The 15,964-nt window shown below is 36.5% G+C and overlaps 2 protein-coding genes across 4 annotated transcripts in view; one reads left to right on the forward strand and one right to left on the reverse strand.

Moving 5' to 3' along the window:
- The window catches only part of LOC134662486 (roundabout homolog 2-like), an 80,263-nt gene that overhangs the window by 20,833 nt on the left and 43,466 nt on the right, over positions 1-15,964 (reverse strand). The gene's annotated exons all lie outside the window — the stretch shown is intronic.
- On the forward strand, positions 315-6,211 carry LOC134662927 (uncharacterized). The gene is made up of 9 exons (XM_063519232.1): positions 315-673; positions 2,046-2,220; positions 2,385-2,478; positions 2,839-3,042; positions 3,153-3,249; positions 4,156-4,263; positions 5,082-5,189; positions 5,985-6,044; positions 6,164-6,211. The coding sequence occupies exons 1-9, from the start codon at positions 317-319 to the stop codon at positions 6,209-6,211; spliced, it is 1,251 nt and encodes a 416-aa protein (XP_063375302.1). The 5' UTR covers positions 315-316.

Consider the following 15,964-nt stretch of genomic DNA (forward strand, 5'->3'; position numbering starts at 1 on the left):
TTATAATATTATTACAAGGTTAAGTTGCAATTTCACAGAAAATGGGCTTGGAAAAATTAATTAAGGGTTTAGAAGTACAATTAGCAATCGTAGATCGTGAGCAAAATTACACTTGTATGCCAATTATCAGGTTACGTGTATCTTGCATAATTAATTGTTCCCATAGCCTGTCTATATAAGCCGGAGCCTCGAAACAAAAGGAATGTATTAGTACACAGCCTGGTTAACCTAACCTGACCCAAAAGAAACAGGCAAATATTTGATAAGTACAACCCGTAGACTTACAAAGATGGTATCGGAAGGAGTACTTGCGACCATGCAGTCGCTTAAATCGCGAATAGGAATTCAGAATACCGCAACGAAAGAAATCTACACATTTGAAACAAACGCCACGGTATCTCTCTTCTACAAAATATGTACCATCGTGTTCTTCGGCTGCGGTAATAACTTCATGTTCGACGATTTGAAACTACCCCGAAAAGTCGTTGAAATCTGTCGCATTGTCTCCAAAGTGCTTGGATTGCTCGTAGTAATGCTGGTTTGTTCGACGAGTACAGCTTTTTTTACACAGCATAATTTGGATATGATGCATAAGGCCAAGTTGTGGTTGTATGGACCTCCATTAGTCACTCTAAATGTCTTGTACTTCAACACTGTATTGCGCAAAAATCAGGTACCTATTTGTCCGGAGTAATTTTTTAAACCATAGCTATAAGCATGGACCTAGAATATACGGACGGACTCTCACCTAAGACAAACTGTGACACTGCAATGGCGGACGGTTTGAATGTGTGCGTGTAGACGAGTGTTACCATGTAACACAAACTCTCCCCTAATGGTGAAACAATTATTTTTAATATTGTCCTTGTTTTCAAATAAAAAAATTAGGACAGTTTTACGTTAGACAATAAAAAAGGTGTGTACGTAATACGTATCTGATTTTATAGGTCTTGAAAATGCGCAATATTGCACAATTAGGTACTTTGTGCAAACATTATTTTCAATACCTACCTAACTAATGATATTTAGCATCGTAATGAAATCAGTTCGTCATGTTTTTTAATTTATACATTTAACTTGAAACATCTGGTTTTCAACAAAAAAATTATAATACATAACAAACAAACGTTAAGTATCGCTCCTTAGTATCGGGAAATTACCATACCGACCTAGTTTGAAATGTACAATCAATAATTTAACCATTTACCTAAATGATCTCTTAATACATAATGATTTAATAAGAAGGATATCAATTACCCTACTTTCGGGAAATTACCCTATTCATGTTACTGGTCACACTCCTGTTTTGCAGTTTGATAATTTATAAACAACTAATTATCGTGATTTTACGTACTAATTGATAAACTTAAGTATAAAAGTTATTCCGTGACTTTTTTTCTTTCGATCGGTACAATTCTAGCAGGATTTAACTACGCATGCCGGCATATTTTATATTTTTCTTCGACATGTTTACTTCAATGACGTTTCGATTCGTCTGACGGCAAACTGGTGGATGTGGGCTGTCAATGAGTGTGTGTCACGCGTAAATACTTAGAAACTGGTGGATGTTGGAATCACAGTTGTGTTGTAAGCCAAACTCTGTCCGTAATATTATAGGTTCATGGCTATAAGAATAAGACTAAAGTAAAATCTGTAGTTATATAAATCTGTAGAAATCACTTAAGTAACTAAGTCATGTGGACTTCGGAGGTTAAATTCTTTTTATTATTTGCTTTATTTAAAGCTCGTTTTATAAAAGAAGAGCATTGTGCAACAAGAGACCAAAGTTCGCTTTTGCTTTGAGTGCTAAGTTTGAGCTCCGAGTAAGCGAAATAGACCTATTCTATAATATGTCATACCGAATTTCATGTCTCACTATGAAAATTATTCCTCCAAAATCACTAAAACGCGCTAATTTATGCAGATTTCTTAGCAGTTATAGTTACCAAAGTACTAAAGTAATACCTAAGTTACGTAAAGTAGTTTTACGGCTTAAAAAGTTCTTGAAATGTTTCTTGAAATGTTTATTTTCAAATTCACGACAGATAAAAAAGCTGAGTTACACAATAGCTGTGGTGCTACGAGGAATGTTTAATGACGAGGAGCTTGAGAAGGAGATGGTTAGGAAAACTTGGCGATTCTCATTCGCCTTTGCATTCTTGGTAATCGGTCTATTCTCATCAACGGGCATCGTCACTGGATACGTGGCCGGCACGACAAGTAAGTAATTTATTTATTTATTTAATCTTTATTGCATATAAGAAAACACACTGTACAAAAGGCGAACTTAATGCCATTCTCTACCAGTCAACCTTTAGGCATAGCAGATAAGTTGTAGGCGGTGCCTTTTGTTGGTTTACTTTATGCAGCCTCACATTTTTCAGATGAAACCTTCACGATCATGATACCAGCTTGGCCTGATCTCAATGACCACAGCCACGCCGCCAGTATCGCCCGCATAGCCCATTACTGTATCTGGTATGATATCCCAACAAAAATATACGTGTGAAATAATGCCTAATGCCTAATTATGAGCCATACTCACTTTTTTTAGATGAGGATTTTGTTATGTTAGAATCCTGAGCTCTTTCGATCTTAATAGGAGAAAAAAGTTTCTATTATATCCATACACTTTTCGTTTCTTCAATTCCGTTACCGTCATACAAAGTCTATCTGGTAACGGAATTGAAATAAAACTCTTGGGATCCCGGTTTCTCATATTAAGTAAGTTCGAAAGAGCTCGTGATTCTGAGTAGAAATAATAATTATAAAAAAACTCGAACATTCAACACAAAGTACCTACCTATTTATGACCGTACTTGAACTGCAACATTACAGGCTCATGCTTTTAATACGCGTCGGCTGCCTCTACTTCGTAATCTTGGCCGTAACCATCGGTCTCCAGTTCCAGTTCAGCATAATGTGCAACTACTTCCACAGTCTTAACATCATCTTCGCCGGAGAGGACAGCCACGAGGAGAAAGAAAACAATTACGAAGAGGCCTTCAAATTTGGGATTACGATGCATTATTTGACTCTATGGTAAGATGGAGAATTGTAGATGTCACTCCTTCGCCATGATGGAAGAATTTTGGTAATAGGTAGCGATAGAAATACCTTCTGAATCTTCTAGATCATGATTGTTGTTACAGGTGCATCGATCAAACGCAAGTGACGTTCGGAGTAGCTTTCAGCTCGCAGTTCATCACGAACTTGGTGACACTGATATCGCTCATGGTGCAATTCATGGTACTCGTATATTTCCAATCGTAGATTATTTTTGACAGAAAAAGCTTCACACAATACATATAGACACAACTTTGGGAACAAATCAAATTATTTTATTAAATATTTTGATTTGTCTTTGTAGGCGCATAATGCTTGCCCTTAGAGTTGGTCAAAGACGCCTAATATTAGTAATATGGCATAAAGTCGAGAAATTGAGATCGGTTCCGCCGTGGCGGGGTGGCCTAGCTGCCTAGGCGTTCAAGGCGGATTGCTAAAAAGTCGCCGGTTTGAATCCGGCGTTCACCACTGGGGGGCTTCGTCACTTTTTCTTTAATATATGATATCTACTTCTGCTTATAATACAGTATAGATTGCCATTTTTAAATGGCAATCTATACTGTATTATAAGTCTGATGAGATGCACAAAGGCTTTAAATTATTTATAATTTAAAGCCTTTGTGCATCTCATGGAGAGGATGGGAGAGGGTCGTGCTGTGAGAAGGGCGTATGTGGGGCACCCGGGTGGAAAACACCCGTCTGGGCGTCCCAGATACCGCTGGAGTGACGAAGCCCTAAAAGACCTGTCCGCCCTCGGAATACGCAACTGGCATGAAGTGGCGCAAAATAGGGCAGAGTGGCGCTCTCTTGTGTCGGAGGCCACTGAGCCGAGCCGATCCTTTTTGGGTCACTGAGCCCGTGAAGTTAGTAAGTAACTGCATCATCGTGTAATTATTACACTAGTGCTGTTAAGTGGAATATACATAGTATAAGACTTTTCTTCAATCCTATTGTGTATTGTTCATAAATATTATAAATTAGGTACTAATAAAAGTACCTACAGGAGTAGGAAATATATTGTTATGGGGGGCTTCTTAAGTTAATTTGAAGCTCTGCAGCTGACCCTCCCCTAATTGATATGTTTTGCAGTACATGGATCGCACATTTGGGAACTGCCTAACTGTCTTCCTGTACGCTGGGGCTGTACTGACCAGCACAGGTATCTTCATGTGGAACGCGGGAGACGTCACATTCGAGGTAATATGACTGAACTATTTTACTGAGGACCTCCCCTCCCATCTTCTAAACTTCCCTGTTACGAAAAGTGATATTTTATAAAGCCGGGTTCACATTTGTCTGTCGTGTTGTGTTGTGATGCATCAGAACGGTATCGGTTTCATACATTTAATATGGTTGCGTTCACATTTCTCTGATGCCGTGTGTTGTGACGGCTTGTGTTGTGTCGCATCACAAGCGATCCCGGTCCGCGTCAGGACGGGTGAGGTGCGGGGGGCGGTGCAGCGCCACGACACAGGGCATCAGACTAGTGTGCACGCGCCAGTGTTGTGTTGTGACGCGTCAGAGCCGCATCAAGTATGGACGAGGAGCTGCTGATTGAATGCGAGCCAAGACGGAACTGATATGTGTGATAAAAATGCGTCATAATGCGTCATAACACGTCATATAGATGTGAACAGTATGCCATCACGACAGAGAGCATCACAACACAACACGATAGACAAATGTGAACCCGGCTTAAGGGTGATTTTATGCTTAAGAACAATGCGCAACATTTTATTTTGCTGCGAGCGTGAGACAAATTGACCTTCAAACCTACACTCTATAATAAACCGATACCCCTGCATCGTAGCTGGCTGAAAGATCCCCATAATGCCTGCAGCATTCCCCGCTGATGCGCTATGGAGAGCTTGGGCCAAGTACGACCCAGAGCGAGGATCACCACCTCTCCCCAGCAAACGCCGGCCTACCTATTTCCCTAAAAAGTCGGCAAGCTTACACAGTTTGTAGGTATTTTGGATTAGCGTTCATACTCGTATCTTGTTTGTGTCAATCAGGCCACCAAGCTGCACACAGCCATGTTCAACTCCGGCTGGCACAACTGCCGAGGCCGGGCCTCTGTGCGGGTCCGCAAAATGCTCACCATCGCCATAAGACAGGCCCAAGTAATTATTCATGACTAGATCAATGTGGATAATTCCGTCATAGGGACTATTCCGTCTATTAGCGTTTTTCTCGAACAACGAACCGAATTAATAAATTCATCGACAAAGCAGCGATTGCTTTTAGTTTCAGCATTCAAAAGCTAATGGTTTTTTTTCCTACGATTGAAAATCAAAGAAATATACGTGACGAAATTAGCCAAATTGACCTTACGTGCACTTTTGATACGTATATATTTGATACCTACCACATATTCTAAAGGTTAGTGCCCAAATTTCACATATTTCATTAAAAACACACAAATTATATTTTTCCTTATGATAGTTAGAATATGTCAGTGCTCAGTGTCAGGTCAGTGTCGAACCCGTAGTCGCCAAGATCGCTACAGGCGTCAAGATTCACTTTTTGTTTCTACTAAAAAAATCGCTCATCGTTCGACATCCTGTCTACATCCGGACCAAACTAACTCTGCAACTGCAAAGACTTTGCAATGACAAAATGTTAGTGCCGCGTAAATATAAAGCGCCGTCTCCATATCGCGCGGCAAACCATCGAACATTAGCTCGCGCGGCAGCCGCGCGCAATGGATACCGGGCGCATCGAGTTGGCTCGCGCGGCAGCCCGGTATCCATTGCGCGCGGCTGCCGCGCGAGCCAATGTTCGATGGTTTGCCGCGCGATATGGAGACGGGGCTTGACGTTTATTGTGACAGTTCCACAGTTTGTCACGTCAAATTCGGTGCAGATTTAGCTAAGTCGGGCTCTAGCCGAAATCATTATTGACAGCTTTTTTTACAGGACCGTGTGACAATCAAAGGGTTTGGGATACTGGAGCTGTCTTACGAGTCATACATTTCGGTAAAGCTATTTTTCATTTCATTTCATTTATTGAATGTTTAAGTAAGTTAAGGAAATTTTCTAATGTTTAATGGTTGGTTAAAAAAATGGTTGAAGTTAACAAAGTTCTTCCTTTTCAGATGGTGAAACTTGCATATTCTGTATTCTCGGTTTTGTCACAGAAATAAGTTAAATACCTACTGGATCTGGACTGGAAAGTATAACTGGATCTTCATTTCGTTCCTACATGTAACCACAATAAGTCATTTATTCGATTATAACATAAGCCTACACTAGTCATGTTCTTGTTGGAACTAACTTAATTACAACAATGATTTTATTATGTGCCTAATATACCTTCATAGAGTTTGTATAACTATATACCAGAATAAACTCTGGTTGTATGTATAGAATAAGAGTTATATTGTAATATATTAGAGAGTCTGTTTGGAAATATACACTCCACCCACATGCCATCATATAACTACATATTTATATAATTATATATTTTATTTTAACAATATGTACCAAAATAAATTAGTACTGATTAATAATCAGTTATTATAAAATAATCAAAACACTTTCCAAAGAGACTACACAATTTTCTTGCTTCACTATTAAATAATTTTGGGCCTTCTACTCATAAGCTTAAAAATTATAGTATCAAAAGTTAATTACATCTGTGTTTTATTAACATTACATAAAGGTTATCTACGTGACATTCCTTGCTTTTGTTAGACTTCAAATGTGACTGTTTAGGGTTCCGTACCAAAAAAGTACAAAAGGAACCCTTATGGTGCGACTTTGTCCGTCTGTCTCGAGAACTGCTGAAGCTATCGATTTGAAATTAGTTATGAACAACGCTAACCCAAACACATTGGAAGTGTAATTTTTTTATTATTCATTACGGAAAATGCCCAATATAAAGAGGGGGTTAACTTTCAAAGTCTAGTTACTAGGTCGAGTGGGATATCATTTGAAAGAACTCAAATTGAACATTACAAAACAATTCTTTTTTTTGTCATAGTGAAATCACACCTCTATCTTGAAAACTTTTTTTTTATAATCAAAAAACATTTTCTAATATAATTCGAATAGAAATCGGTTCACATGATAAAGAATTATCCCTGAAAAACCAATCCCACCAAAAACATTTTCATGTAAAATGTTGCCAAGACGAAACCATAAGCTTCGCATTCTCAAAAATTAATCAGATCTCTTGTAGAGCCATAAGCTTCTAATCTAACTCTACAAGCTGTAACTTCACAAACTCTACACCTTACCCAAAAACCTAAGTTATGAGGGTTCAAAAAAACGACGAAGCGCTTCGAGAAAAGGTAGGTAGTGCCCTTCGCTTGGCTCGTCTTGGCGGGGGCACTACCGTGCCCCCAGATCCTGTGAATCGTATGACAATAAGGGATTACTTTTTGCCGACCGCGCAGTTGCGCCAGTGCGTGTATTGCCAAAATTGCGCAAGTTTTTAGGAAAGTTTTGGACAAAGCGTTACCGTCACTTCGCCGACAATGGTATATTTTTGTTCGTGCGGTCCAGACTGACAGTTCGCGTGATGTATTGGGACCGAGCAGGGGATTATTTTTACCCATTTCACAAAGTTTGCATGCATCTATTGTGCCCGGCGGAAGTGGCTCAAAGCGGCCAGCAGATTATTGTTCATTGTGGATTTCGGAAGTTTATGAATGATGTTTAGAGAATTTGGTAATTTAATATTGAGACATTGAACTTAGATTATTTTTCAATAAGAGCTAAACAAAGATGGAAGACTAAAAGTAGAAGCTATTTTTACACGACTGCCTAAACAAAAAGAGTGTATTGTTTTCAGCGTTCATGTTTGTATGTATATATTTATTAAATAATAACCGTGCGAGTCAATGCAATCTTCTTACAAAAAGTAAGTAGGTACTCATTTAATACTGTTCCATAAACAAAGCCATAACAGATGTCACCCATGATCGACACAGCCATTCAGACATGAATAATCCCAGATTATCGACGTGCAGAAATAGTTATTTGTACAACAAGAGATCAAAGTTTGATATTTCTTCGAGTGCTTATTTTGAGTCCCGTGCAAGCGAAAGATTCTATACTAGATTCACGAGCGCAGCGAGTGAATCTAATTTAGAATCTTGAGCGTAGTAAGGGACTCAAAAGCGCACGAGATGTAAATAACTTTGATCTCGTGTAGTTCACAAAACTTTTCACCTCAGCAGTGAGAACATATTTAGAACCCGAAAAATGTATTCCTTCTTCATCACTTACCTATTCACTCATGTTTTCTTAAGATATACCAACAATTATGTTTTCACCTCAGCAGCTCGAACAAGGGTCCTTTGATACTTAAAAACAGTGAGCAAAATCGCATTTTGCTCACTGAGTGAGCAAAATCGCATTTTGCTCATTTTGTCTCACTCAGTGAGCAAAATGCGATTTTGCTCACTGTTTTTAAGTAGCAAAGTACCCTTGTTCGAGCTGCTGAGGTGAAAAATATATTGTAACATAAAACATAAAAAACAGATAAGCCCACAAAGGGCGGCGTCCCATTTGACACCCCCGATTTATTTAACAATAAAGATGTTCGTTTGAATTGCACTGTGGTACTAAACGTAAACAGATATAGATGCTAGAGCGTCTTCTACGTTAGCACCTTTGTTAAATTGTTGCATATTATTTTACTTGTGTGAAATAAATTGACGAATTGTTTTTTGTTTATTTACTGACTAGGTAGATAATATACCTTAAAATGAGCGTATATATTATTATAAAATATATATCAAAACAAAAAAATCATAAGTACAATTCTGTCTATTAAAATAATTTACAAAATTCGCATGACACTGCAGATATATGCTAGTAGGAAAGTCTACTTTTTAAAATGTATTAGCCCTAAATTTTTGATGTTATGCTATATAGCATAACACGTATATACCTACGTATATACGTAGGTATTTAAATAGGTTAAGAAAACTGTTCTAGTATCGATAAAATTATCCAACTGCACCCGACAACCACATTGGTATTTCTACAGCGCATTCCTTTTATTTGTTTATAAACTTGCGTTCAAACAGGCATCGGCGTCGCAAGCCGTTGGAACAATATTAACGTATGCACATATAAATCATGTATGCGTTACAAACTTTCAAACTCCACGAAGACGTTTTGAAATAGGTAAATAAGAACAAACTGTTTGCATGTCCACCAATTTGAACTCTGATTTTTCTGTTCCGGGCGAGATTACAATGATTTTTTTTTATTTATTTACACATCACAAAAACATAATACAAAGAACTTAGAACTAAGATGCGCCACATAAACTTATGAAAGTTTATGCGTGGTGCAAATGCATCACTACGCTCAAACTGCATGTTGAGTGTTTGTATACCTATGATATTTAGTTTTGTCTATTATTACTTGCACTTACTAGCTTCTGCCCGCTTCTTTGCATGGAAGTATGACGATGATGATTAATAAAAACTATCCTATATAATTCCATATTCCTCAAACTATCTCTTTACCGAATTTCACCTAAATCGGTTTAATGGTTCAAGCGTGAAGGTAACAACCAGACAGATAGAAAGAGTTTCATTTCGCATTTAAAATATTAGGTATATAGTAGGGATTAAATACTAAAAAGAAATTACCTATATGCTATAAACGTAAGTTTACCTATAATTTTTCTTACATAAAGTCATTTTGTGCCATCATACTACTTAATTAGCATTTTCTTATTAAATACTTGACAAAAGACAGTGTACAAAGTTGGCAACAGTTGTGGCATTTATCTATAACCATAGAGAAATATAATAAGACAAGATTGCTCACTCCATACATCAGTTAGACTATTAAATTCAGTGTCTACATCTAGCATCGAGTAGCGGAACTATCAGTATTTACCGCTACTTGACAATAGATGTAGCACCGACCGGAAAGTCTTATCTCAACAGCTTAAGACTTTCCGGTCGGTACTACATCTATTGTCAAGTAGCAGTACTGATAGTTCCGCTACTCAATGCTAGATGCTAATAGTATTTTTGTTACTAAAACTGATGTATGGATTGAGCATTCTATGTATTTTTTTCTCTATGCTATAACATACTACATTGCTCCTTGTTATATCCTCTATACACATACTGTTTTAACATCGTGTTCTGGAAAGCTGACTGCAGTAACATTCCAATGAGGTGACAGGGTAAACTGAAGTTATCATTGTTTAGAGGTTAGATAAGTCCCGACTAAAGATAACCTTAAACTATTTATTGTCAGTGCAGTGGGTATATCGTTATTATTAGAACTAAATATTAATTTGTTCATTTAATTCAAGTTTGTTTTAATTGTAAAAAAAATAGAAACATGTAACAGTCAGAGCTAAGTGACTACATATTAAATAATAATAATAAAATAAACATTATTTAGCAATTACGATATGAGGTAACGTGCTCTCTATGGATATTCTTCTTATGGAGCATGGGTGAGTAAAACTCAGTAAACGGAGATAAGTCTTTACATACGTATTCCTATAGGTGTGCTAAATAACAATAATTGTAATAAATTGCACCCTATTAACTTGCAATGGCTAGTAAATGGTGTTATGGTCTCAAAAAACTACACTAAACTGCATAATTTAAGGCCCCATTGTCTGGACTACCCGATTGTAAAGTTTCTTATGAATACAACCACATGCGAGTTACGTACAGTAATGTTTAACAAAAGTATCTTGATGGATACAAGAATTGGTCATGCTGCTACATGGAAACTCTGGCTCGTATCATAAAAAATATAGCTAATTACAGCTGCGCTGTATAATGATACTAAATAGGTTGTATTGTACATATAATGTATATTATTATCATACTGAAATTAAATTTGTTGTTTTAAACAAAGCAAACTGAAGGAAGAACAAATGCATCTGAGTGATAAATATTATTATTTTTAAATCTTAAATTTTTATGAGTTCAAGTTTCTCAATAGCTTTGCTCTTTAAATAAATAATATTTCAGAATTCTTGTTGAAGTAAAATTTAATAATTATTTATGATAATATACTTCTCGTACGAAATATCCGCTGGCTAATGACGTGACATTTTACAAATGTGTAAATAAATAATAACTTCGCAAAGTCATGTATGTTTGCGTTTCTTAACACGGTTTTAAAACTTCAAAAGAGTTGTTAATGAATACGATTTATCGAGTGCTCGAGAAACTGAGTCATCGGAGAAAACTCTCTTAATTATAAACTGTCGGCGCATACGCAATTCCAGCAGCCAGCAGGGCAGCCTACATAAAGTCGCTAGAAAAGATGTATCTACTCGTACCTACCTAATTACATTTTCTTAGGTACGCCACATTTCCTTCCCAAAATTAAGTCATTCTGTAAACTACATGAAACAAGAAACAAAACTTCTGAAATTAGTGCCAATTTTTTAAGTTTCTTTGCTAAATCGCTTTGCATGCTTCGTCATAATAATAATAATACTTTGCTAATTGGGGCTCTGCCCCGCTGCTGGCGGCACCCTAGGTTAGGTTTTTATACTGTGTTTATATGTATTTTGTATTGTTTTTTTTTTACATTTTATTTTTATACTCACGTCGTGAAACCCTAACCTAGGACCCAAAAGGATAATATTGCTAATGAAGTACCTATACACACGTGATGATTAAAAACCTTGTTATTTAACAACAAAAAAAATACTAGTATCTCACACTTTTATTTTCCAACGTGATTGACAAAATTTATTATGTTTAGATATTTTATAGTGCGGTTTAGACGTTTCCAAGCTGCACAGCTGTGTGCGTAAATTTCTCAATGCTCAATAAAGCTGTGAATAATTTGATTCTCCCATCGTGGGCGAAGTGTCAAATTTTCTCCGCCATTAACTTCGAAATTGGAGTATTAAAAATTCTGAACCTTTTATGGGTCGCTGCTTCATCAATCGCACTACGACAATACTACGATGAAACGACGCAATGCTGTTGCAATATTAAGTTTAAAAATAATAACTGAATTATTATGAAAAAAAAAATTGACTAATAAATATGTAGTTGTGTTTCCATAATGTTGTCGATAATAAAAAGTGAAATAAAGACAACTTCCGTGAAAGTATTGCCTTTGAAGTTTCCAGTTAGTTGATTCATCCCAGACGGCTATTTTAGGTATGGCCGCCGCGGCATGCATGCGCTTGCGCGTGGCGAATGCGCGGTTGTGTGTTTTGCCGAAGCGCGCCCGCGCCGTTAACCCGACGAAAATTTAATACCCAGACGTTGCACAATGTTTGACCACATGTTTCTACCATCACCACGCGCACTATCAAAATATTGACTCTCTTATCCACATCGAGGTTGCATTCTGCCACTTTAATAATACAAGTGTACCTTTGGCTTACCCCATTAACTGGCACTTAAAGTGTACGCACGTTACTTATAATAATATTTACTTAAACGGTAACGCAGCTTTGGGAATCCATAAAGTATTTTTGCTTCCAATGCACTATGGCCAATTCCGACCACTTACATCTGTTTTTATAGCCTCCTGGTGTTTTTTTTATTGGACCGTTAAAGGATCGTCCATTTTTTGTAATGCCGACTGAATTGACGTTTAAGGCTACCCTTGTGACGATTAAGAGTCATTTAGGTTTAAAAAATGTCACCCCTTTGGACGGGTGCAGTGTCCACAAAAGAGGTCATTTTTTATCACCTGAGTTGGAAGTCACAAAATGTTTATCGCCACTCAACGGCATGTTGATTTATGTTTCCACCCTGTCAAGGACCGGGACCCACTGAAATGAATTAGATTGTTTAATTGGTCATTTATTCTGGAAGATAACGCCCGGTCACCGCGACAAAGTGGATCGTAAAAAGAGTCATTTTCGTCGGCGTTCCGTATTTTCATCTATGGCTGGATTTTAGGTCACTTTATAAGAACTTTTAAATATAGAACTCTTTCATTGCATCACATAACAAAATAAATCGGGGCTGTTGCTCTAAGATATAATTTATTACACGTAATTGCTTTGAAAAACACCGTATCTCATGTATTATGGATTATGCCGAAGAAATATGATGTGCTTTAAGACAAAAGGTATAAAAATCGATTAAAAAAGGTAGCTAATGACCGGCTTACACTTTCTTTAGCCCACCGGAGAAGTAAAAATTAAAGGCTTATCTTAAATTATGCTTAATTGAAGGGTCTAAAAAGTAAAGATTGAATTTCAAGGGATTGATTGATGGCTTTCCTCCAGTATGGTATTCTCGGTAACGCTTTATGAGAAAATTCGGTAATTTATTACTGCATTAACATAAGATACGGTTAGTTAGGTGGCCAATAAAATGTATGATCAAAAAAAGATTTATCGTATATATCTGTATTGTAAAATTCTTACATTTCGTATAAATAAATGAGTCTACCGGTAATTATATAACTTTTACGCTACCTACGTAACAGCTATGCATACAAAAGTAAGTTTTATTATAATAAAGCTTTATCTGTAGCTTATAAAATTGGGTCTTTTACTAATTTGAGATTCAAGTCCTAATAAAGAATATCATGTACTCTTAAATAGCTCATAAATTTTAATAAATATTTATCGCAATGATCTACTAATTTCAATTTCATCACGGTGCATGAGTTTACGCCAACATATATATAATTCAGCCTATGAATAATTTAATCAGGACAATCGTTTTAATCCAAAATGCGCGGTATGCTTACACTGCTACGTTCGCTGTGTTAAATATTGTCGTCAACTGAGTGCTCACGTGAATGCCTACGCGCCACTTGTACCATCCCACTGACCCGGTGTTAAGCGGTTAAACCGTTAACACAGTGTCAATTTGTACTGGTAACCATGGTAACTCCAGGTTTAACCGGTTAACCCCAGGTTAGTGGGATGGTGCAAGTAGCGCTAAGTTTAATTAATAAATATTTGCTACTTGATTTTATATCGAGCGAAATGTACTTTGGTATGCATGTAGACCATTCCTATAAAATCACATTTATTTTTAAAATTTGGAACTTAAGCTCAAGCTCATAACAATACTGAAGATTACGCAATTCGATTTTTACTTTTGCGACGTATTCAATAATAATACTCTTTCTTTACCTTAATACATAGGTATACAAATCCTGAAACATATTAAATGTTTTAAATAGATACATTAAATTTGTAGGGCTGGTACCCAGACAGTTTTTAAGACCCCTTAGTTTAGAACCTAAACTGAGATTGTTTTTCTACGGCGGCGACGTAAGCATATCGAAAATTAATTTCACACTATTACATAATATGTATTCCTAGAGCTTCATGAATTAAGCTTAGATATTCCAATTTGTGTTAACGGTCCTCTATATTATTATTGTGATTGTTAATTATAAAACATTTGCATTTCTATTTGTATTTCTTTGTTTGTTTTAGAGAACTGATTGAATTGGCGCTGCGGGCTGCGCTATGATAAATATCAAATTGATTGTTAATTATTATTTATACACGTACATAAATTTATTTTTTCATGAATATCATTAAGTTTGATATTTTTAGTGCCATAGTTTGTTGACCATGATTATCTCTTTCACTACAAATAACAAAAGCTTATAAATATTTAGGTAGGTACCTACATAATATTATCTTATCAGGGAAATTCTTTATGAGCCCAGGTTCCGCTTGCGAAACCTGATACCAATAATTAACGCAGGCACTAGTTTTTACGGAAGGCGTTCTTATGATTAGCCCGGTTTCGTTAGGACGTTTTCCTTCACCGAAAATTGATTGGTAAATATCGGTTAATGTTATACATAAGTACATGTATAAAATATTTAAAAAATACAAAATACAAATAATTATGTACAAATAACTTATGGGACCAATGACCTGTTTAAGAGCTGTATGTGTTACCGCTAGGCTACAAGCGCTTAATATACAATTTAGGTAATCTATCTCTCTACGTATTTAATCACTAGTAATTTCAATAACAAAATATTTATAATGACGCATTTACAATTTTAACTAGGTATGATTTAGAATTAATTATATAGCACTATGTTGGTTATTTTATTGTTAGGTAAGTATGTATTAAAGGTAATTCATCTTTACAATCACTCAATCCCTGTGTCGAATACCTACTCGTATGAACTCATTTTATAAATCTCACGAACAATACAGTATTGTTCCCCAAAACCCTGGACAATACCGCACTGTTCGCTTATGACTCTCTAAATCCTTCTAAATAAAGAACAGACCGCATTCGTGAATTTCTGTACCAACTCAAGAAAAGTAGCATTTTAATTGTGTAAACAAAAAGCTGAAGAACGCTTAAGGCCAATAAAGGCGCCTTTCAGTTGAAACAACACATGTTTAACAAAGATGTAATAAAGCATCGCTCTATACAAATATTAGCTTCATTCCATTCCAGGGGTTCTCTAGTGTTGGCACTCGAGACGCGTAGCATTCTCGGTTGTTGTATACAAGAGATCTAGGTACCCTGAAGAAAGTCCTCATTGTCTGTCCTTCAAAAGACAAATTGAATTAAATGTAAGTAAGCAAAAAAGTCACAGAGATAAGATCGGTATTTTATTCAAATCAACTCACAAATATCGTAATGAAAAATGTTTGCTAGCGAGTTTATTTAGTTTTGAAATTATCGCAACTCAGTCTTCAATTGTACGCAGTCGTCCTTTGACGTCATCTAAATTGAAATCAATTGTAAGTATTCCCTAACGATAAGCAAACTGATAATCTTCAAAGACTTACAATACAAACGAGGAACAAATCCAATGAAAAGACTATAAGTTACCATTAAAGATGCGGAGGATAAATAATTTGAGTGGCAACAGCGGCGGTAGCACGGTCGCATTTTTATCGCTTGTCACCATGCCTGTCACGTTCTAACAAGTATGTAAGTGCGAAAGTGACGGGTATAGTGGCAGGCGATAAAAATGGA

Source organism: Cydia amplana, chromosome 3, assembly GCF_948474715.1.
Source record: "Cydia amplana chromosome 3, ilCydAmpl1.1, whole genome shotgun sequence".
Lineage (NCBI taxonomy): Eukaryota > Metazoa > Arthropoda > Insecta > Lepidoptera > Tortricidae > Cydia > Cydia amplana.